At 41.8% G+C, this 23856-nt stretch overlaps 1 protein-coding gene across 4 annotated transcripts in view; it reads left to right on the top strand.

Annotated features, from left to right (window-relative positions):
- CLCN5 (chloride voltage-gated channel 5) overlaps window positions 1-21437 on the top strand; it is a 160253-nt gene extending 138816 nt beyond the window's left edge. For all 4 annotated transcript variants that reach the window (XM_058658239.1, XM_058658238.1, XM_058658241.1 and 1 more), the window contains 9 exons: window positions 3666-3853; window positions 7807-7929; window positions 9309-9515; window positions 13254-13334; window positions 13548-14090; window positions 16088-16274; window positions 17119-17517; window positions 17678-17894; window positions 19286-21437. In XM_058658239.1, coding sequence (XP_058514222.1) covers window positions 3666-3853; window positions 7807-7929; window positions 9309-9515; window positions 13254-13334; window positions 13548-14090; window positions 16088-16274; window positions 17119-17517; window positions 17678-17894; window positions 19286-19376 — 2036 coding nt within the window. In that variant the 3' untranslated portion in view covers window positions 19377-21437. The remainder of the gene's footprint in view (window positions 1-3665; window positions 3854-7806; window positions 7930-9308; window positions 9516-13253; window positions 13335-13547; window positions 14091-16087; window positions 16275-17118; window positions 17518-17677; window positions 17895-19285) is intronic.
- Window positions 21438-23856: the final 2419 nt, after the last annotated feature.

Genomic DNA, 23856 nt, shown 5'->3' with positions numbered 1-23856 from the left:
CAATTAAGCATCATGTCAGGTCCCCTTCCCCCCAATTTTCCATTTGTAAAGGAGCCTGCATCACTTATGTTCAACCAGTATGGAAATGCACCTCGGCTGTGTTTTTTTTTTTAAAGATTTATTCATTTTTATTACAGCCAGATATCCAGAGAGGAGGAGAGACAGAGAGGAAGATCTTCCGTCCAATGATTCACTCCCCAAGTGAGCCGCAACGGGCCGGTTGCGCGCCGATCCAGAGCCGGGAACCTGGAACCTCTTCCGGGTCTCCCACACGGGTGCAGTGTCCCAATGCATTGGGCCGTCCTCGACTGCCTTCCCAGGCCACAAGCAGGGAGCTGGATGGGAAGTGGAGCTGCCGGGATTAGAACCGGCGCCCATATGGGATCCCGGGGCTTTCAAGGCGAGGACTTTAGCCACTAGGCCACGGTGCCGGGCCCTCGGCTGTGTTTTTTTATGCCATGTGATAGAGTACCCATTTGAAGGATACTCAGCTCAGTGCTGTCTTGAAAAAGAGCCCTTCTATTCTATGGAAAACTGTTTTTGTTTTTTTTTATTTGTTTTAACCACATCCTGCATGATGCTTAGGAAGGATGTGGAAAAGGCTTCCTGAAATGTTTTGTAGATTTAAACATCTATTCTCTCCTTTGGGGTAAGATATGGCTCATGCGCTCACCGAGCTTACTGTCTTATCCTTTTATGCTAGCTGAGGGGTGGGATGGTACCATCTGCCCCCTGAACGCTTCACCTACACTCCTGTCACTGCAAATAATGCATGAGGAGCATCCCTCACCTAAAATGCTTGCGACCATAGGTGTATTGGATTTTGATATTTTTACCTACATAATATCTTAGGGATGAGACCTAAAGCTAAGCATGAAATTCATTTATATATATCATATGTATTTTATATTGTTACACATAGGCTGAAGTTAAATTTCATACTTTAGTACACCTGTATTTTGATTGAGACCCATCACATGAGATCACATGTGGGATTTTCCACCACTTGTGGCATCATGTTGACACTTAGTGAGATTCTGATTTTTCATTTTGGGATTAAGGAGACTCAACCTATATATGCAGTCTAAGACTAGTATTTTTGTGTATAAATACAGCTCTAAAACAAGTTCCCAAGCAGGCTTCAAGCAGAGTCAGAGTCAAGGATACCAAGCAGAGATGCCAAGAGATGTGTCCTTATGATGTTAAAAGATTGGACCTAGGAAGATCTGGGTTCTTGAGCTGGACTAAAATTTAGTAGCTGGAAAACTTGGAGCAGAAAATGGCAGTGAGCCACACAATATTCACTTTTAGGCTGCTAAGATTTGAATCCCAGCCCCCAACTACTTGCTAGTTTTTTGGCTTTTAGCAAATGTGCTCACCCCTGGAAGGTTTTGTTTACTTGCCTATAACATGAAGATAATGAAAGTACTTACATGAAAAGTTTGCTAGTGCTGCTGCTACTACTACTGCTGCTATTAAACATAATAATTTATGAGCCATGGAATAGACAGCAAATGAGAAATGGCTCATCTATAGCTGAATTTTCAAAAATTGCCTAAACCAGGGGTTGGCAGACTTTATAAAGGAGCCAGACAGTAAATATTTTAAGATTTGTGAGCCAAATGGTCTCTGATGAAAGTAGCCATAGACCATAGGTAAACAAAGCAGCATAGCCGTGGCTGGAAAACCTTTATTTAAAAATACAGGATGGAGGCAGGATTTGACCCTAGGACCATGGTTTGCCAGCCCATGGCTTCACGTGTTAACTCTGCCCTTCCTAGCTCTTAGAGAGGAGAGAACCCGATCTGGCCCATTTGGAACTGGCTGCTAATGGACATGGGGAATCTGTGATCCTAAGTGCTGCAAAGAGCTTGAGGAGGAAGAAGTCATCTGAGACACGGTTATACAGGATAGAGCAAAAGGAGATTAGCAGCCTTGGAAAAAATGTGTCAGATAAACATTAGGAGGCAAGTTTCAAAGGAGCACAACCAGGGTCGATGTTGAGGTTGTCACTGGGAAGTGAGGAGAGGCAAGTGTTTGAAATGGCAACAGGGACAAGGGGTGGCATTTTACTTTTTAAGTAAATGGAAGCTTAATAAAATTGATACCCAAAGAAGAAAGATCCAGCTGGCAGAAGGAGGAGGGGAGATAGAAGTAGAACGGAAGACTTGATTGCTAGATGACAGTGTTAGGTAAAATAAGGCATACACACGTGAAACACCCAGAAATTAAACCAAATGTAACAGAGTTTACGTGTTGATTTTCTGAATCCAGGCAGTAAGTACAATAAGAGTCACAAGAGAAAGCTGAGGGCTAGAGCAATCAAATCTGGATGTCCAAAGTGTGCTAGATTTGACTAGGTTATTCAAGTATATCAACAACCTGGGCTAACACCATTAGCACCTACAAAAACATACACATGACATGGCCTCCCGCTGGGTGGAATGCAGGCATAAGAGCCTCAATTTTTTAATGTATTTCTTGTCACTAGGTGGTCAGTGAATATTTTTCTTTCCATGTACACATAGGCTATTTTGTTTTTAAGCATTGGGGAGCAACAATAGAAGCAGTGTGTCTTAAGGCAGGAACAGTCTGGAAATTCAGAGGCTGTGAATTTTATGATGGCTTTACTTTTTCCCTAATGCATGATTCTGGGCCATTTAATTTTTCTGTGCCAGTGATTCTTCATCTGAGTGAGAAGGCCAGAATCTGTGTTACGGAAACTGTCTCGGTGCTGGCGATCTGTGGCCTCAGTTCACTATTCATGTCCTCAGCATTTTCAGTGGTGAAGGTCATGTGTATAGCGCTGTATGCTCCATGTCACTAAGAAAACTTCAGATTGTTGTTCATTTCCTGAGTTCCACAACCTTTAACTTGTCTGCTGCATCCTCTCACCCTCCATGTACGCCATAGTTTGTGCTTTTCCAAATCTGATTCCCTTAGCCCTGAATGTCTTCCTGCCATAGCTCACATTCTCTCAAAATCCTGCCACCAAGGCCCTGCCTTTCTCCCCATAGTCATCAGCCCTTCTCAAGTAAATATCATGAAACTTTCCTCAGTATGGGCAATTTACTTTGTCTCAGTCTTGGGTGGCTAGGGAGTGTAGAATAGTCTTTGATCAACGTTACTGTGCTTATGAATCTGTATTGTTAATCTTTTGTCATAACAATGCCTTCATCATACAAATTCAGCCTAAAGACAAACCTAATCTCTTGCTGCCACCGAGCCATTTTGCCTTCCCCCAAAGTTCCTGTTAGAAATTTCACAGATGCAAGTATTTATTTCAGAGCTAGTAAGTGGATTTCAAACAGAATGTCAGAAAGAAGCTGAGATGGAATGAGAAAGTAGGAGGGTACTTCACAAAGTTCATAAAAAATGAAATTAAAGAATAAATTTCTTTTGATCCCCCAGTTTCTTAAATCCACGTATTATTTGATCATAATTTTCATCAGCTTTCTGAGACTTCCTGCTATGCATGGATTTAAAATTTTCTCCATCAAGGTAAATTTATCTTAATTGAATTTTCTATAAACTTTTTGAAGTACCCATGAATACATCTTTTTGGTTCCTTTCCCCACCTTTGTCCTGACGAAGGTTATTCTGATTCCTGAAGAACAATTTCAGAAATCTGCTTGAATTTTGGCCTTTGCTCCCTTCCGAATCAGGTTCCTTAGCTGGTTTGATAGACATCTCTGCTCATTGGATGACAGACTTGAAAGAAGGCATATGCACAGGAGGATTCTGGTTTAACCACGAACATTGTTGCTGGAACTCTGAGAATGTCACCTTTGAAGACACAGACAAATGCCCGGAATGGAATAGCTGGGCCCAGCTTATCATCAACACTGATGAGGTAACACCTGGAATCACTGCCTTTGACTCTTCACATTAACTTTGTTTCCTATCCTGTACTGAAGGCGTTTGTGGAATCTTTTGCTGCTTTCCTGTTCACCAAAAAGGGAACCAGTGCCAGCTGCTTTCTTCTGTGGTTTAAGTTCAACCCTGCTTCCATCTCTTCTGACATATGGAGTGGCTTGATGCTTATATTTAGAGTAGTTTTTAAAAAGACTGGTTTTTCTTCTTAGCACATGGAATGGCTGCATTTATTTTTCCATAATGATTACGATCGAGATGTCAATAGGTGAACTCTAATTTCTGGCAAAGAATGGAGTAGGTTAAAATGTGTTTATTGTATAGATTCCAGAAAGGATTTGTTCTTGAGCATTGTAGTTGAACCTTTTAAAGGCACACTTCATTCCACATTAAAACAGTTGAGACTGAGGAATTAGGCTCATCTTGAGATCAAGTCATCATTTTCATGTGTGTCTTTTAATACATATTTTAATTTGGTGAAGTAATTTTGTTTTTCAGTTTTTTACTGTTCTGTCATCCCTTCAGTTATGTATTATATACCATCAACTAAAACCAGAAGCCCACATAGCAATTATCAACTACCATTTCTACTCTCACTTCCACCAGTTAAAACAAGTGCCATATCAATTTGTGGTTTGTCTACTGTGCTGGTGAAGTGAGAAAGACAAGACTAGGGTATATGTTCATACTCTTAAAATGTATCATTCCTTACCTTCGGCCACTGTTTGAGGTGGAATGTACACACACAAACGCACAGTCAAGGGCAAAGGACAGGAAAATCATAGAATAAAGAATGTTTATGTACATATATGACTATACATATTGGCTTATTAAAGGGGTTCAATGAAATGGATAGAAAATTATATGTGTGTATATACATACATATATTTGAGATAGTTTGGGTTTAAAAAATGGATTTTAAAAAATGGGGTGTGGGTAGCATGCCAGAGGGTGGGTGAAACCACAAGATAAACATTCCATACCTGCCCAGAACATCATTTTTTCCTGAATGTTTGAAGGACCCTTTTATTTTCAGAAATTAAATGTAAACAGTTATTTTCAATGGAATGTAAAATGTCCATGCTTTTTCAGAAGACAGAGCTCTTCTTTCACTCTGCTCGCATGTACCCAACCCCTCCGCTGATGTCTCTACCTTCCTAGATGGGGAGGACTTAGGTGGAAAAGTTTGGAAATCCTAGAACTTAGAGTGAATTGTATGTATATGTGTGTACACATGCATACCGGCTTCTCTTGTTTTGGGGGATTTTTTATTTTGAAGGTAATTCCAGATTCATAGGAAACTGGCAAATATTATACAAGGACGTGTCCTGCATCCCATCAGTCAGCTTCCCTCAATGGTGGCAGCATAGCAAGCAGTACAGTAGCAAAACCCTGGAAATGGACATAGGTGCAATCCATAGGCCTTAGTTTAAAACACAGTCGTGTGTGTGTGTGTGTGTGTGTGTGTGTGTGAAAGGGGGGGTACTCTTGAGTTTCATTTCATGTATAGATGGTTTAACTCCCAGCACAGTCAAACTTTAGAACTATCCTGTCATCACTAAGGCTCCCTCCTATTGCCTGCCTCTTTGTAGCTGTCATCACATGCCTATCAGTGTCCCAGCAGTTACTTTAACACTGGAGTTTGAAATTTGCTAGAGGGGACAGATTTCTCTGGTTCTCTGTTTTATGAATGAAATTCTTACCTGGACAGAGTCTTCCAGATTTTAAGAAGCTTTCTACTGCCAAGAACTTGGCCTCCTGGTCTTTCTACCTCTGACCAGTTTCAGCTACTTTTCCTTTTCCTTTCTTTCCCTCTTTATTTTTTCTTTCTGTAACCTTCCTCCATTGCTGCATTGGAAAGGCAAAATCATAGAAGTTATCTCTCTTTCTCTCTTTTTTTCCTGAGGGACTGAAATAATGGAAAACCTGGACCGTATTTCAAACTCAGAAAGATTCAGAGCATTGCTTTGTCCTTATCTAGGTCAAGGAATTATTTCAGTCATGCTTTATGTTATTAAAAACCAAAATCCCATTGATTGTTTTGTATTTCATGCAATTTAAGTGAATGTTAAGTCTTAATATCTTTAATAGCAAGCATAACCTCCTAAGTTCAAAATTGCTTTTTTGTAAGACTTGACTCTTTGCTAGCTCTTTAATGTTGGTGAACCCTTATTTGTGATCAAAGCTGTATTTATTTTTTAAGATTTATTTTGATTTGAAAGGATATTTACAGGGAGAAGGAAAGACAGAGAAATGTCTTCTATCTGCTGGTTCACTCCCCAGACAACCAGAGCTGAGCTCATCTGCAGCCAGCAGAGAGGCTGATCAAAAGTGGAGCGGCTGGGACACAAACTGGTGTCCATTTGAGATGCTTGTGCCACAGGGTGGAGGATTAGCCTTTTGAGCCATGGAACCAGCCCCACAAAGCTATATTTCTTAAGTGACGTACTTCATTATCTCAGCAGAGTAACCTTGAAAGAGTACCACCTCCATTTTAAGAATTGCTATTGTCATTTGATTCTTTGTATTATCTGACATCATCAGAATCTGAAACTTCCTATTTAGATATTTGTTGCTTAGTTTGTGATAGTGAAGTTCGTGCAAAATGTGTTATATGACAAATCAAAAAAAAAATTGAATACATAGGAACAGAGTATATAGCTGGATAGCTACCTGAGGAGGGGGAATTCAAGGAGAGGAGGAAGTACAAGAAAAAAAGTAGGCCAAAGCAAATTTTCAGTTAGGTAGGGTGATTAAATCTAGGGATCTAATATATAGCATGTTAAAAATTGCTGAGCCATATATTGAAAATTTGCTAAGAGTAGAGCTAAGGTATTTTCATCATTCACATGCAAAGGAGGGTGACCATGAGCTCTCAGTTTGTTTCTGAGATGCCCACCTCATCGGTCAGGTTTATTTCCCTTCATTAAACCTTGGCTAAGATGCTTACTTGCTTCATAAAAAAATAAAATAACTGTAGAAGGTGCTAGCTATTGGACTTTGTTTGATTGTAGTAATCGTTTCAGTGTGTGTGTGCCAAGGCATCATGCTATGTATCTTAGATATACCGAAAACAAAAGAAATCCTACTCCGGAATTTTCATCACTGCAGCCTCCCGTGAGAATTTGACACCAAGGTGGGTAGCCAGAGGTGATGGAAGGGAACATCAAAGGCAGTCTTCATGTAGCCCAGGTTCTGTCATTTCCATAAGAAAAAGGGGGTTGGAGCTGGGGGTTAAGGTTCTTGATAAAATTGATGTGGAATCTTAGACACTTCATTATAAAAACCTATCAGAACACTCACCTAGAACTAGAGTTTTTACTTTGTTCTTCCTCCTTGTCCATACTTGGAATCTGTTTTCAATTTTGCTTTGGATGTAGCAAAACATTGATGTTTTTTGGTATCAAGGGGCCTGATGGTGTTTCATTTAGTTGCTTGGCCAATAGCGGGGAAAGAATTATCAGAGTGATTAATGTTTTTTTTTTTTTCTTTCTTTCCGTAAAAAAAAAAAAAAAAGGTGTATTTATCTAATTAAAATGCTGAGTTATAGGAGAGAGGGAGAGATGGATCTTCTATCTGCTACTTCATTTCTCAAATGGCTGCAACAGCTGGGGCTGGGTCATACCCGAGTGAGGGGCCAGGAACTTCATCCAGGTCTCCCACATGGATGGTAGAAGTCCAAGCACCTGGGCCATCCTCTACTGTTTTGCTAGGTCATTAGCAGGGAGCTGGACTGAAAGTGGAGCAGTCGGGACTTGAACCAGTGCTGATGTGGGATGCCAGCGTCCCAGGTCATGGCTTAACCCTCTACACCATGGCACCACTTCCTCTTTTTCTTTCTTACCTTCTCCTGAAAGTCCGTTGCTCAGTAGGGCTGCCTTGCCCCACCGAGGCTGCCTAGGCTAAAGCAAGCTTTCTTTCCTGCTGTTCCAGGGAGCCTTTGCCTACATAGTGAATTACTTCATGTACGTGCTCTGGGCTCTGCTCTTTGCCTTCCTGGCCGTGTCTCTGGTGAAAGTGTTTGCACCTTATGCCTGTGGCTCCGGGATTCCTGAGGTGAGTCTCTTCAAGTGCCAACAGAATGATTGCGTTTCTGGTTAGGATCTTTTACCGTGGACCCTTAACAGGCAGCGATATTGAGGAACTGGTAAATGGATTCCGATGCTGAGCTGGACCAAGACCTCACTAGGTGTTCCATTAGGTCAGCAGTGCTACCTGAGAATGAAAGCTGGTTGATTTTCGAGCTTTTTTTTTTTAAAGCACAAGGAATAAATCATTTCCTCCCATTTCCTACAATGTGTATGGTTTAAGCAAGAAAGTGGGTGGTTAAAACCCATTTTTTTAGAGATTTTATTTATTTTCATTTGAAAGGTAGTTTTGTAGAGAGAAACAGAGATAATTTCCATCTGTTGGTTTCTCCCCAAATGGCTGCAACATCCAGAGCTGACCTAATCCAAAGGCAGGAGCCTGTATCTTCTTCCAGATCTCTCACATGGGTGCAGGGGCCCAAGGCTGGAGTCATCGTCCACTGCTTTCCCTGGCCATTAGCAGGGAGATAGATTGGAAGTAAAACATCCAGGATGTGATCCGGTGCCCGTATGGGATATTGGCACTACAGGCTGAGGATTAGCATACTGTGCCACTGCACCAGCACATAAAACTGATTTAAGATTTATTTATTTTTATTTGAAAGATAGTTCAGATTTGCAAAAAGAAGGAGAGACAGAAGAAATATCTTCCATCTGCTGGTTCACTCTCCAGATGGTTGCAGTGGCCGGAGCTGAGCCAATCCAAAGCTAGGAGCCAGGAGCTTCCTTTGGGTCTCCCATACAGGTTCAGGGTCCCAAGGCTTTGGGCCATCTCTACTGCTTTCCCAGGCCACAAGCAGGGAGCTGGATGGGAAATAGAGTAGGCGGAGCTCAAACCAGCATCCAAATGGGACTTCAGCCGTTGAGCTGTCTCGTGGGGCCCTAAAATTGATTTCTAACATCTTTGGTTTAGATGGCTTGACCTTGACTGATACCACTGTAAATTTAGGTTATTTGGATGGCCTTGCCTCCTTTCTCTGTTCTCACCGAGGCGTAGTCACAGAGGTCTTTGACAGGGTTGCAAGGTCATATCCCTAATCTTTAAAGCTGTTTCGGAAACATTAACTTTGCCTTCTCACAACACACCTTGTGGGGCACTGTTGTGTAAAGCAGAACACCTCTCTGTCCTTCCCCACCTCTCTGCGCGTGGCCCCTCAGCAAAGGAATACCAAGAGCTTGAACAATCCTCGCTTTCTTGAACTCCTGGATTCCCTCCCACGCTGAGAGCACTGCAAGTCATGCATTCACATGCTCCTGGTTCAAAAGATGCAGCTTCTGTAATGAGATTCCAATTTGTGTGCTTCTTAGCCTTTGTCTGTATTCCTCCTTTCTTTGTTTGTCTTGCAGATAAAAACTATTTTGAGCGGTTTTATTATCAGAGGCTACCTAGGCAAGTGGACCCTGGTTATCAAAACTATCACCTTGGTGCTGGCAGTGTCATCTGGCTTGAGCCTGGGCAAAGAGGGCCCCCTAGTGCACGTGGCCTGCTGCTGTGGGAACATCCTGTGCCACCGCTTCAACAAATACAGGAAGAATGAAGCCAAGCGAAGAGAGGTAAGGACAGATGGCCTCTGGAGTGTCTCAGGCTGACAGCCTAAGTGATGCAGTCCCAGGAGTGGGAATTGGGGACTTCTACTGATGTGGATGCAAATACCCTTTGCTATAACTATTTCACCATTACCCTACAGCTCTCCTGGCGTATGTGGGCACACAAAGACTTATATATGAGAGCCAGTGTGGATTTTGTCAGCACAGTGAAAGCAGCAGCAACCAAAAGGTCCACCAATAGAGGATGAAACAACTAAATAAAATTCTGCCCATACTCTAGAATACTAGGCAACCACTAAAAAGGAAATAGCTCTCTGTATATTGACATGGAATTCTGCCTGCAAAACATTGTGAAGTTTAAATGTTGGTTTCTGGGTAGTTGAATAAGATAACTCAGTTCCTGCTTTTTAAAAGTACATACATATTCACTTAGATTGGAAATGTCTGGAAAGTGACTCTGCTCCAAACTGTTGAAAGCATCTACCTCTGGTGTGTGGGAGAATAAAGTGGTAGTGAAGTGGACAGAAGGCTTTGAACATTTCATTATATATAATTCTGTCCAAGTGTGTATTGCTTCTATTACCAAATGGATTACAAAAATAATAAATTCTTTATAGTTATCTGTTTATTTGGAAGGCAGAGTTACATAGAGACGGAGAGGCAGACATAGTGAGACATGTTTTCCATCTGCTGGTTCGTTCCCCAAATGACCATAACAGCCAGGACAGGGTCAGGCAGAAGCCAGGAGCAAATACTCCATCTGAACCTCTCATATGGGTATCGGGGTGCCTAAACTTGGGCCCTCCTCCACTGCTTTCCCAGCCACATTAACAGGGAGCTGGATCAGAAGTGTAGCAGCCGGGACTCAAACCATTGCCCATATAAGATGCCGGCACTCCAGGCTGTGGCTTAATGTACTGCACCACAGCACCAGTCCCACCAAATAATAAATTCTTTTATTCCTATAAGAGAATAAATACATCTGCAGCATGTTTTATATGTCAGCCTGTTTTTTTTTTTATTTCCATCTGATGCCAAACTGGAATGCATTTCTCTCTAATAGACCTGTCTCTGCCTTCTGACTTAATCTCACTGCACATGCCTGCAAGGATTCTCATGTTTATGCATCAGCAATGTGTACTGTTTTGAGGAGGAAGAGCACTTTTTTAAATGTTCCAAGTCATTGCTTACTTCTGTCCTGCTATAATTAAGGAACTTAGAAAATAATGACTCTTGTTTTATTTTCCACCGATTGCAAAGAAATTCCATAGGGTATGGGTCAAGATCAAGGTCATTCCCTTGAGAAGGATTTTTCTCAAAACTGGAATCTAGTCATTTCAACCGGAAACAAGAAAGATTAACCATAAGACCCCAAAGGAAACTGAAAAGATGTTGAGATTTCTGAAACAAAACACGTTTTGATAGTTTGGCGGGGTGGGGGGTGGGAAGGAGAAAGTTCCTGGCACAATCAGAATGCAGAGGAGAGTGAGGAGGGGAGAGACAGGGAAATCCAAATTGATCATTTTGCTGCCTGTCCTATGCAGGGCGTCAGAAAGGCATTGTCAACTTTGGGAGGCTGTTACACAGGCCTCATGAGCAACGGATGCTGAAAAGTTGTAAAATCTACATTCATAGGCGAGTAAATTGTTGGTTGCTTTGGGTTTTACAAGTGTTGCAGGTGGGTTTGAATCAACAGCCTGCTAGTTACTTCGGGCCTTATACAGGAGCAGGGAGATTGATTTAGCTGTTTCTCCACACAGGTGCTGTGTATGGCTCAGACAAGACTCAGCTGAATTTTAGGTTTACTTCCTGTTGTTTATTTGGACTTTCTGGTTTACATTGTCCACTTGCTCTCACCACCACCAGCAGCCCTTTTGTGTCTAGTGGCCTGACTAAAGTGGCAGGTGATTGAGAGTAAAACAGACATTTGAGAAGGAATGTGCAAACAGTCTCACATTCCACAATATAAAATGAAAGCCAGCTAGCCCTTCTATCCCCTCTTTCCTCAAGTTGCATGTTGGTTGTCCTGTTCCTACTCAAAGGAAACCACCTAAAAATTTCTTTTAAAATTTCTTTCAATGGCAAATTTTACAAAAAGAGACAGAGAGAGAGAGAGAGAAAGGAAAGACAGATGAGAGAGGTCGTCAATCTGTTGGTTCATTCTCTAAATGACTGCAGTGGCTGGTCCTGAGCTGATCCAAGGCCAGGAGCCAGGAGCCTCTTCTTGGTCTCCCATGTGGATGCAGGGATCCAAGGCTTTGAGCCATCCTCTGCTGCTTTCCCAGGCCACAGGCAGGGAGCTGGATGGGAAGTGGAGCAGCCAGGACACAAACCGACACCAGTATGGAATGCTGATGCCTCAATCAGACGACTGGCATGCTATGCCAGCATGCCGGCCCCCAGGAAAGCCATTTTATCTCTGAATTGCAGAGTCCTCACAGCCAGCACAGGGGACAAGGGCTCTTCTTCTGTTCCAGTTTCCTGGACCACCCTTCACTCCCAGAGGCACCTGCCTATGTATTCCCCTAGACACCATTTTTATTCTTCCAAGCTCTTAATTTTGTTTAAAAAAAGAATAGAGGGCAGGCATTTGGTATAGCAGTTAAGGCACCTCTTGGGATGCTTGCAACCCATATCTGTGTGCTTGGGCTTGCATCCCAGCTCCACTTCCACTTCCAGCTTCTTGGCTGTGTATTCCCTGGGAGGCAGCTGGTGGTGACTCAAATTGTTGTGCCCATGTTATTGAGTTCCCAGCTCCTGGACATTTGGAGAGTGAACCAGTTGCTGAGAGGTATCTATATTTGGTTGTCTCTCTGCTTCTCAAATAGAATACACAAAATTAAAAAAAAAAACTGATCCATGTGTTATATATAGAATGTATTTTATCAGTGTGTTCTATATTTGTCACTTCTTTTTAAAGATTTAATTGTTTTTATTTGAAAGGCAGAGTTACAGAGAAAGAGGTAGGGACAGAAAGATCTTCCATCCACTGGTTCACTGCATAGATGCGTATAATGGCTGGGGCTGGACTAACCCAAAGCCAGGAGTCTGGAACTCTATCCAGGTCTCCAGCTTGGGGACAGGTTTCTCATTGTTTGGGCCATCTTCTGCTGCCTTCCCAGACACATTAGCAGGGAGCTGAATCTGAAGTGGAGCAACCTGGAGTTGAACCAGTGTCCGTATTAGATGCTGGTATTGCAGGTGGCTGCTTAACCCACAACACTGGCTGCTAATGTTTTTTGTTTTGTTTTGTTTTGTTTTGTTTTTTGTTTGTTTGTTTTAGTTTTGAACATATTAATTCAGCTGACTAAAGCATTCTATTTGCTAGACATAGGAAATAAAATATTTGGCTTCTTAAGAAAATAGAAGGCATTTCTTTACAAAGTGCTATGTGAGTGGATCACTGTAAATAGTTCATTTAGGTGGTGAGTAGATAGATCTGCAAACAACTCCAATTACTGAAATGGTAGTGTGGGGAATTTGGGAGGCGTAGTTTAGGAAAAAGCACTTTCCTAAGTTACAACGGAAAGGCCCCCCCTTACATGTTCAAGTTCCCTTGTGTGTGAGTTCAAAATTTTGGAGAAAATTGTTTGCTCTTGAATCAAAATCAAGCTTCATTTTTGATGATATGAAGCATGTAAGGATTTTTAAAAATGTGTAGGAACCCCTAAGATTCCTTCTGAGAGTGTGATCGAGTGTAGAAACGTGGCAGTGCTGTTACTAATTTTCAATCTTTCGTTGTAGGTCTTGTCAGCTGCAGCGGCTGCTGGTGTTTCTGTAGCCTTTGGGGCACCTATTGGCGGCGTATTATTCAGCCTGGAAGAGGTAACAGCTTCTACCCGTGTGGAAAGCATACATGTGCTTCTTGTCAGGAATCTGACTGAATCCGTTGTGAATGTTCCTGAATGTTCTGCCCAGCTCTGTGTCTTCCCATGTCTCCTGGCAGGTGTGATCGTATCCTCTGTCACCTGCAGCATGGGCTTCCCAAACGGTGTCTGTGTATTGACCAAGACTGCTCTCTGCCCTTCTCTTTTACAGGTCAGCTATTATTTCCCCCTCAAAACATTATGGCGTTCATTCTTTGCTGCATTGGTGGCAGCATTTACTCTGCGATCCATCAATCCATTCGGGAACAGCCGCCTAGTTCTCTTTTATGTGGAGTTTCACACCCCATGGCATCTCTTTGAGCTTGTACCGTTCATTCTGCTGGGCATCTTTGGTGGCCTCTGGGGGGCTCTGTTTATCCGCACAAACATTGCCTGGTGTCGGAAGCGCAAGACCACCCAGCTGGGCAAGTATCCTGTCATTGAGGTCCTCGTCGTGACAGCCATCACTGCCATCCTGGCCTTCCCCAATGAATACACCAGAATGAGCACCAGTGAGCTCATTTCGGAGCTGTTCAATGACTGTGGCCTTCTGGACTCCTCCAAGCTCTGCGATTATGAGAACCACTTCAACACCAGCAAGGGAGGCGAACTGCCCGACAGACCAGCCGGTGTGGGAGTTTACAGTGCAATGTGGCAGCTGGCTTTGGCACTCATACTGAAAATTGTCATTACCATATTTACCTTTGGCATGAAGGTGAGCAATTCTTTTGGTACTTGGTGGCTGTTGTATGTGAGAGACTGGGTTTTAGAGGGCGCAGCCAACGTATCGCACCATCTGAAGCTCTTGTGCTGTTTTCACTGCCCCAGTGTTACTCCTTCACCCCTCCAGCCTCTTTCACACTCACCTGTTTTCATAACTCCCTAGTTAAGGCTCCCTAATTGAGGCTCCATGAAAAAATTTCAATTATGATATTTGGTAAAAGTGGCATAGTTTGCCTCTCAAAAAGGATGATGAGGCATTCCTTTCAGTATGACATTTTTGTTGTTAAAATCTGGCCAACAATTTTAGCAGGATGGTTTTAGAGTTTACTTGTAAAATACGATATTAGGCTGAACCATACAAAGTTGCCAATAGTCACCCATTTTGACCACTAAAATTGCAATTTTATGGAGTTCAACCCAATATAAAGCTAAGTGTATTTTTTACAGTTAGTATTAATGCTAAACCAAAGGAATGCATTCCATAGATGATCTGAAGTTCATTGTCAAATTATCAAAAGCAGATAGCATGTTCTAACTCATATGGAAGTGAAAAAAGTTGATTTCATGGAAGTAGAGGGTAGAAAATGAGCAGTGGTAACCAGAGCCTGAGAAGAGGAGAAACAGAGGGAGGAAGGATGGAGTTGGTGAAGTGGTACCAAAACACACTTTGAGAGAACCATCTACCATCTAGTGTTTGTTCTACAGTACAGGATGTTGACTGACTGCAGTTCATAATAACATACTGTGTATCTTGAAATAGCTGGAAGACAGGATTTTGAAAGGTCCCCAACCCAAAGAAATGATAAATGTTTAAGGGGATGAATATACTAGTCATTCTGATTTGATCATTACAGCATGTGCATATGTCAGTATAGCACACAATGGATCTATACAGTTATTGTATATTAATTTTTTTAAAAAGGCAGACATTAGACATGTTTTAAGTACTTGTTACATTTTCACATTTCAGAAGAAAGCAGAAAGGGAAATTTGTTAAGGTGTTTTCCTCTTCCTCCTAAGTTTTTCTCAGTTTCTGTTCTTTGGCTCCCCGGTTGTTTCCCTCTATGCTTGAGAGAACTAAAAATGCAAACCAGGAAAGAAGAGGCAGCAGTTCAGTCTGTGCAGTACTAAAATCTCTGAGACCTTGGCATTCATCCCTTCTTCACAGGGATAGGGTGGAGATGCCCAAATGTCTTGCACTGCTTGTTGGGCTCGTTTGTACTTGCTGGTTTCATTCTCCCACTGAAAGGCAATTTGGAGACCAATGAAGTATCAGGTTCAAGTGCACTTCTGGTGGGTTGACAGATGAAGGTTCCTTATTCAATTAATCATACCATCAGAGACACCATCTCATTTAAATTGTATTAGTTTAATCTTTTGCTATACCATCAAAAACCAAACTGAAGCCTCATGCATCACTCTTTTTGTATGAGTATGGATATGCCATTGAAATCCTGAAACCAGAATTCACTAAATCTTGACCTTGGGGTGAGTTGCTCAGCCTCCATGAACTTTGGATTCCTTTTCACTTGGGTATAATATTACCTACCCCGTGGGATTTTCTCAGAGATCCAGCGAAGCCTTGGATATAGGGGATCCAGCATCAAACATGGTAGTAAGTGAAGGATAATTGTTAATTAAAATTCAGAGTTGAAGGAAAATGTCTGCCTATGTGAGAAACTCCATCTATTTTCCATTTTCTTTGGGAAAGGCCTAATTTCTGCCTCCAGTTATGTTGGACTGGAGAGTTCGGGCTCTTGCCTGACGGAGCCCAGATCAGGGTAAGCTCCTTTGCAGTCATCCTTGCCTGCATGTTCCAGAGAACCTCTTGTTCCTGCAGTGTTATATACATGTTTACAGCCACTTAATAGCACAGTATGTAAATTGTCATTAACTGTTTGCTTTACCAGGGTTTCAGTCCTCCAGCCCTTACCATGCCCTGAACAAGTACATCATTTCTCACTGACCATCTATTACATCTCTTTGCAGATCCCTTCTGGCCTCTTTATCCCCAGCATGGCTGTTGGTGCTATAGCAGGGCGACTTTTAGGAGTGGGAATGGAACAGCTGGCTTATTACCACCATGACTGGACCATCTTCAACAGCTGGTGTAGTCAGGGAGCTGATTGTATCACCCCTGGCCTCTATGCCATGGTTGGAGCTGCAGCCTGCTTAGGTAAGGAGCGTTTGCATGGATTTCCAAGAACCAACTTCCCAGGTAACATAAAAAAGAAGAGATGTAGTCAAGACAACTGACTGCAAAATATGTTAACATGACTATCCATTTTCCCTTGTTTCTTATTCTTCAAATACTTTAAGAAAGCAAATTCTCTCACATTGCATAAATAATCAAGATACATAGATGAAGATAAGTTCTCAGTGTATTGTGTCACAATGTTATTTATAGGAGCAAAAAAAAATAGAATCCATCTTAAATTTGCATAATAAGGGACTGGCTAAATAAATTACAGTACATCTGTGTGATGTTAGATTGTGTAGCCTTTATGATGTTGATATGGTTAATATCTTCAAGTATGAAGTTAAATACAGTTGTAGTAACATGCAGTCTTCTCAGTGCCTGATGCGTAAGCATAGTGGTGAGTTAGACATGATAATATAAGCTTGCCCATGTTAAACATTCTTGCATAGATAAAACTTGAATATGTCATTCAAAATTTGGACTCTACTTTTATTATTGGCAGCTTATGGGTAATGGCTTTCTTTTATATTTTCTGTGTATTCTACGAAGAACAAGTATTACTTTTACAATCAGGGATAAGAGGCAATGGACAAACAAAAACTAATCAAGAAGGCATCTTGTATTCCTGTAGATGCCATTTTGAGAAATCTGAATCTCCTGTAACTGTAGTGCAATCCCTGGGGATCTGTGTAGCTATAGGTGAGACCTCTTTCTGGCTTGTTTCTGGTCTTCCCTGGATGGGACCTCTGACAGGCCTCTCCTTTTAATGAGCCCCTGTGCCTTGCTTGCCCTTTGGTAGCCTGTGTCTATTGCTTTGCAGGTGGGGTGACTCGGATGACTGTTTCTCTCGTTGTCATAATGTTTGAACTCACCGGTGGCTTGGAATACATCGTGCCTCTGATGGCTGCAGCCATGACAAGCAAGTGGGTGGCAGATGCTCTTGGCCGGGAGGGCATCTATGATGCCCACATCCGTCTCAATGGATACCCCTTTCTTGAAGCCAAAGAAGAGTTTGCTCATAAGACCCTGGCAATGGATGTGATGAAGCCCCGGAGAAATGATCCTTTGTTGACTGTCCTTACTCAGGACAGTCTGACTGTGGAAGATGTTGAGACCATAATCAGTGAAACCACTTACAGTGGCTTCCCAGTGGTGGTGTCTCGGGAATCCCAAAGACTTGTGGGTTTTGTCCTCCGAAGAGATCTCATCATTTCGATTGGTAAGGATTTCAGGAAGGGCATAGTGGAATTGCATTCTGGAATTCAGTAAATGTGTGTGAGACAAGGGAAAACAGAGGGAAGAGGGGACTGGTGAGAGGCCAGAAGACAGAACTGACACTTCCATTCTCAACTTTATTTCCCCCTCTTTTGTTCAAATAGAAAATGCTCGAAAGAAGCAGGATGGGGTTGTGAGCACCTCCATCATTTATTTCACCGAGCATTCTCCTCCAATGCCACCGTACACTCCGCCCACCCTAAAGCTGCGCAACATTCTGGATCTCAGTCCCTTCACTGTAACTGACCTCACACCCATGGAGATTGTAGTGGATATCTTCCGCAAGCTGGGACTGCGGCAGTGCCTGGTCACACATAACGGGTAAGAACTCTCAGGAAAAGACTAGTTGGGTTGTGAAAGGAAAGAGAGTATAGAGGCAGAAAGGAGGACAGCCAGTCAAAAATGAAGGTTAATAACATGTTTGACGCTCCAAAATGAAGATGAGTATGTTGCTTTTATAATCATAGTTGATGGAAGAGGAGTTAGGGAAGGAAGAATGTTTGAGAGACATGAACTGCTAGTTGCACATGTGAGTAACTCAGTTCTACCCTTATGAAGAAGGCAACTGGCTTCATGTGCATCAAGATAGTGCCAAAATTTTAATAGTATCCATACATTTGTAATGTATGTAATGGTTTGAAAAACTCAAGGAAAAATGAAATCTAACGTATTTAGCTGGATCTAAAATCAACTTGAAATCCATGTGTAGGTTTTCCATAATATGCACTTTCCCATGTTTCTTAAAAAAAAATTTTACATCAAAACCCTTTCACACCAAAATAATCTCATACTTTAAACTCATTTTCCACAAACGTTTTGATGTTCTGTAGTATCTGGGCCTTGTTTTTCTTTGAGGGTGAGAAAGCTAAGTTTTCAGCGAGGTCTAATGACTTCTACAAAGGTCCTCAACTATTGCATCAGAGAGGTTAACCTTCAACATGTGTCCCTAGCTCAAGGCACTTTGCTTCCTGGGCTATTACCCAGGAAAGGAAGTCCTGCAGTTTTGATTTTAAAAACATAAGATGTTGAGGAAGGGAGGTGAATCTCTTTTTCCAAACATGATATGTTAATCCAGCAATTGTGTGAGGATTTCACCCTCTTCTAAACTCTGCAAGAAATACAACAGATGTCTTCCAGGATTTAAATCAACAAAGGCAGTGATCCTAACAGCTTCACTCGAGATTGAGTGAATACACACTCCACGTAAGACAATATTCCACTAGATTCTCCGCCCTCAAGGAGTATACAGTGTTAGAGGGAAGGCAAGGGCACGTGAGTGGGCATGGCGTAATAGCAAAAGGGTAAGAGCTAAAGCAGAGGTCTGCCTGAAGTGTTCCATTGCTGGAAGGAGGAAAGAGTTACTGCTGGCTGGTAGGTAGGGCCAAGGGAAGGGGTTTTGGAAGAGAGCGATTGGCAGTAGTAGGTAGATGAATAATGTTAATATCTGTAGAAAAGAATAGTTAAACCCAACCAAATGACAGGCTCTGAAACCTAGAAGTAGAAATGCTTGTAAGTTTAGGGAACAAGGCATTGTCCCATTTCCCTGGGCATTGTCCTAGTTCCCTTAACTCCTGTTATCTCCTTGTTTTGGAAGTACACATAATATTCAAAGAAAATGTTTTAAAGGATTGACGAAGACAAATGTCACTTTTGGGAAGGCCATTTGAACGAGAAAGTCATCTTTATCCTGTTGTGTTTTGTTTGTCTTTCAGGCGTTTGCTTGGAATCATTACCAAAAAGGATGTGTTAAAGCATATAGCACAGATGGCAAACCAAGATCCTGATTCTATTCTCTTCAACTAGAATCATAGGGTTATTCTGGATCCAAAACAGGAAGGACATTGCAGACCATGGATATATTTTATTAACTGGGTACCCAAAACACATTTCTCATATTTGGATGGTGAGGTCATATTAGTGTGTTGTCTCTTTCCTACAAGTTAACCAGTTGCACTACGTAATCTCTGGAAAGTAATCTCTTTAGGAGAGAATACAGTTAGGCTTCTATGATAATGAATTTGGAAGATTTCATGAAAGAGTAAACAAGACCGCTGTGATTTAATTGTTTGTTTTTAAGATTTTGTTTTAGTTTGAAAAAAAAATCGTTAGCCAATATGCAATCACTGAAAACTATGCAAGAAAAATTCCCAAACCGGCTTGACCTGTAGCCTACAGGAAATCATTTTAAAAAGTCATTTTGGGGGGATCTAATTGTCATTTGTGGAAGATGAAGTGTAAACTTAAGGAGCTTTGCTTTTCAAACCATGGAAAGGAAAGCCAGAAGGAAAATAGTAATGGTATTTTCTAGACTGTGAAGATTCAGTTCAAATATTATCCTTGTTCCTGTTACAATACCTAGCCTCGTTAGTTTGTTATGTGTGTACTTGTATGTTCATTTTAATTTCTGGTTATAAGACAATGCTGCTTTGGTTAGTCTCCTCTAAGCGATTTGGAGAGATTGACTTTTATAGCTTGCTTGTTCCTGGTACTCTTTTGAAGTGCACAAAGATAAGTTATACATCTTTCTCCTTGTCTGCGAAAAGAGTAGTTTTCCAGATGGTATCTGTTAGCTAGTAAGCAAGGACTTTGCCATGAATTTGTGAGCAGCAAGGAAATGATTTCTTCCAGCCTTGAAATGAATGATCAGTAAAGTTCTCAGCAAAGTCCGTGACTGGGAATTTCACATTTTTTTTGTGAGGTCCTAACAAATCCTCTTACCCAGATGCCTCCTCCACGAATGATGGTGCTTTCGGCTTCTGGAATATGGAAGACCAGTCAAGGGAACCACGTCGAGATTGCATCCTGGTAACCCGGGGAAGATTCAGAGCTGCACCTGCATCCTCATGCATTCCTTTGTACAGAGACCACCAGGGCTAAAATAACTGGGCACCCATGGCTCCTCCCAGTGTTCCATACGTGTGACAGGCCAGTGTCATCCCTGTGAGTGTGAATCAGGCTTGAGATTCTCTCCGAATATATCCAAGGTGTTGGGACAAGATAGGCAGCAGTGACTCCCTTGAGGGTCCTTAGCATCCTAAATAAAATCCAGAATCATCTTCAGACCTAGGGGTATGGACAAAGCCTCGTGACACCAAAGGTGCTTGTAACCAATTGAAAAGGTGCCAGTCTCAATTTCTTACCACGTTTATTGCAGTGAAGCAAAAAGTCATCATGCCATAGGGACACCTAGTGGTCTTAAAGAGCCACCACCCCCACCGCCACCACCATTCCAACCACTACTCCGTTTTCTGTAGTTTTAGCCATGTTCTCCAGGTGCAACCCTTCTCTTCTATTGCCCTTCCTACTCTTCAGTACTGAATCCTCTCTTTGGGATTGAGCACTGCGACTGGTTAATCATTCCTAATACATATGTAGAAAAAAAATAGTGTCTTCCAAGGCTAGTGAAATTGCAAACTATGGCTCAGCAATCTTATGGCACATGGACCGGAGGTGACCTACCGCCGTTTGCTTTGCCATGTGGCCCAGTTGCTGCTGCCATGCCTCCAGTTCCATATCAGATGCCTGTAACAGTGAGACACCACTGCCCGGGGTGAGAGTTCAGCCTTGCTCATTTTACGATTCTGGTACCAGCACTTGCCGCTCTCCTTCCAGCCTGGTATCAGCAGTCAGCTGGCATAACCCTCCCCCCCCAGACACCTCTGCAGCATACCTCATTGTGAAAGTTACTCACCCCTGATTCATGAACTTCTTACCCCTAGTTCTTATCTTTCTAAAATCTTTTATTGCCCAGAACTGGGAAGCCAAGGCTTATTTTCATTGTTATCCTTAAAATATCAGTCACCAGAGTGTCTCCTCCTCAGTATATCACTTTAGCATTTTAATGAAAAAGGAAAAAAAAAACAAGACCCAAGGTACATGCTATTCTAAGTCATGGCTCGTTCACCTCACCCCTGTTGTCTCTACAATGCTACCAACTCCTTCGTATAAGTTGAGACTCTATGCTTGGCTACCCTGTATTCTATGTAGAAATCAGAGTTCTTATCTGTATATTTCTGGTTCAATGCCTATCTTGTTAGCCATCCTTTTGCACTGAAGATTGCAAAACAGGAAATGTTACTGTGTCTGGTGTTTGGTGGCAGTGGAAGGTTGGGTTGCATTAGTCACATAGAGGGTGTGCTGTTTGCCTTTGTGTTGCTTCTCGCTCTGTTCCTGATGTCAGACAGATGAGCCAGGGTTAAGGTGCTACTTCAGAGAATCAAATTGAGAAATCAGATAACACTGTGCCAAGGTAAACATTCTAGATGCTAAGCACCGGGTGGCCCTCCAGAGAGACAATATCCCTTTGATACCTCATTCTTGATAAATTTCACCCATTAACCTCAGCTTCTCAGGAACCCTTGTAGCTCATGTGCTAGATTACGCTACAAGTAGCCGTAATCTGTGGTAGCCATTGTATGTCCAGCCAGCCCTAGGTTAGCTCAAAGGTTGGCTAGTTGTGACTCAAGTTCTCTCCTAGACTGTTAGCTCAGCACTTTGACTTCTGAGTTAAAGGCAAATGTGTTTTTTGCCATTACCATGTCAAAAGTTGGACATACTTAACCAACCAACAATGCACCATCTGGGAGGTCTGTCAGTAGCCTCAAACAGGCACACAGCTCAATGCAAAAGACTAGATAAGTTGTGATTTAAAAGTGAGTGGATGGAGAGTAGATCTTTTTAGAAAGAAAGAAAGAAAGAAAGAAAGAAAGAAAGAAAAGAAAGAAAGAAAGAAAGAAAGAAAGAAAGAAAGAAAGAAAGAAAGAAAAGAAGAAAAGAGAATGAAGGAAGGAAAGAAAATGGCCTAGCACAGGAAAGGATTTACAAAAGAGAACCAATAAACTCTGAAGCAGAGATAGAATTTTTCCAAGGGAAAATATCTGGTAGATGTCCAGCCATGAAAGGAGTGAGAGTCAAAGACTTTATAAAAGTCCAAGTGCTCTTTGGGGATATCTTTAGACCTTCATTGAAACAATGTAAAAAACTAAGCAGTTAATCAGACTTGTACTGACAGGAAGAAACAGGTGGCTGACAATAGAACATAATGGCTACTTTATATTATATCATTTCTGTTTGCTTAGAAACCTTTACTGATTCTTTCCTCTTTCTCTGGCCCTAGCATTACCGCTCAGCCCAGTTATTGCAGTAGAGGTGGTGTGAGCCACAAAACAGACATTCTCTGGTGCATAATCTGACCTTGACAAGGCTTTACATTTGCCAGCTGACAGAGCAACTGATTAATTTGCTAATTAAACTGCAAAACAGTTCAATTGTTTTGGCACTGCAAGCCGAATTGAAACCCTTTACCGGAAGAGCAGGGCACAGTATACATTTCCTCTAGCAGGTCTTTAACTCTGAACACAAGAATGATAAAGTAACAAAGACTTATTGTGGGCTAAGACTGCAAAGTATTTCACAATCAAAATCTCACAAACCTGTCCAAGTGTTGGGGTGAGCAAATATGTTGTGAAAAATTTAATGCACTAGAGAGCCCATTCTGGAAAGTGACCATTGCTGTACGTGTTGAGCAGTTCCATCACTTGTTGCAGTTGAGTTTTGATTTTGGTGGGCGGTGTTAGAAGTAGGAAGGTATGCTTGTTAGCTTACACTATACACTGATTTTGTTTTTAAATAAATCATGAGCAGTGCAATTCTTGAAGTTGAGTTCTTTAATGAAGATAGTGAAGGCAACATAGATATAACATGAATGCAGGCCACCCGCTTGTTCCGAGAATGTAGGACAACATCTTTTCCAGTTGTGCATAAGGGTGTTAAACATTTAAAAACCCTGAAGGAAATAAAGGATTTAGAAAACAAATAGAATATTGGGGACCCCCCTTTAAAAAATGATGTTTGAATATGGGGCTGAAGTTAAGTATTCTAAAGTTTTCTTTTAAAAAGAAATATCACTGTGATGGTCTTGATTTCCTTTGGAAAGGGAATAGAAAGCCCTGTTAAGAGACTATATGAGTGGTGTATGATGGTGAGTGGAAAACCTGCTCATGCCCTACCCTTCATCTTGGCATTTCAAAATGGCTTGATCATGTGCCTCAAGAAGAAAACAAATTCAGGTAACCCCTGAAGACCAGGCTTCATGAGCAATGTAGACACCCAAGACAGATGTACTGCTCAAGGGCAATCCAGCTTTATGGATAGGGATGACCCAAAACATTTGCTCAGAAAGAAATATGGGGTCTGTTGCCATTGCCTAAATAAATGACTTGCTTTAGGTAGATCATCTGGCAATCTCATTTAAGCCTCCCTTAGTATGCCCTTATTAAATATT

The sequence above is a fragment of the Ochotona princeps genome, chromosome X, assembly GCF_030435755.1.
Source record: "Ochotona princeps isolate mOchPri1 chromosome X, mOchPri1.hap1, whole genome shotgun sequence".
Lineage (NCBI taxonomy): Eukaryota > Metazoa > Chordata > Mammalia > Lagomorpha > Ochotonidae > Ochotona > Ochotona princeps.
Note: the sequence above shows the minus strand (reverse complement) of the source record. Positions and strands in the feature narration are given on the sequence as shown.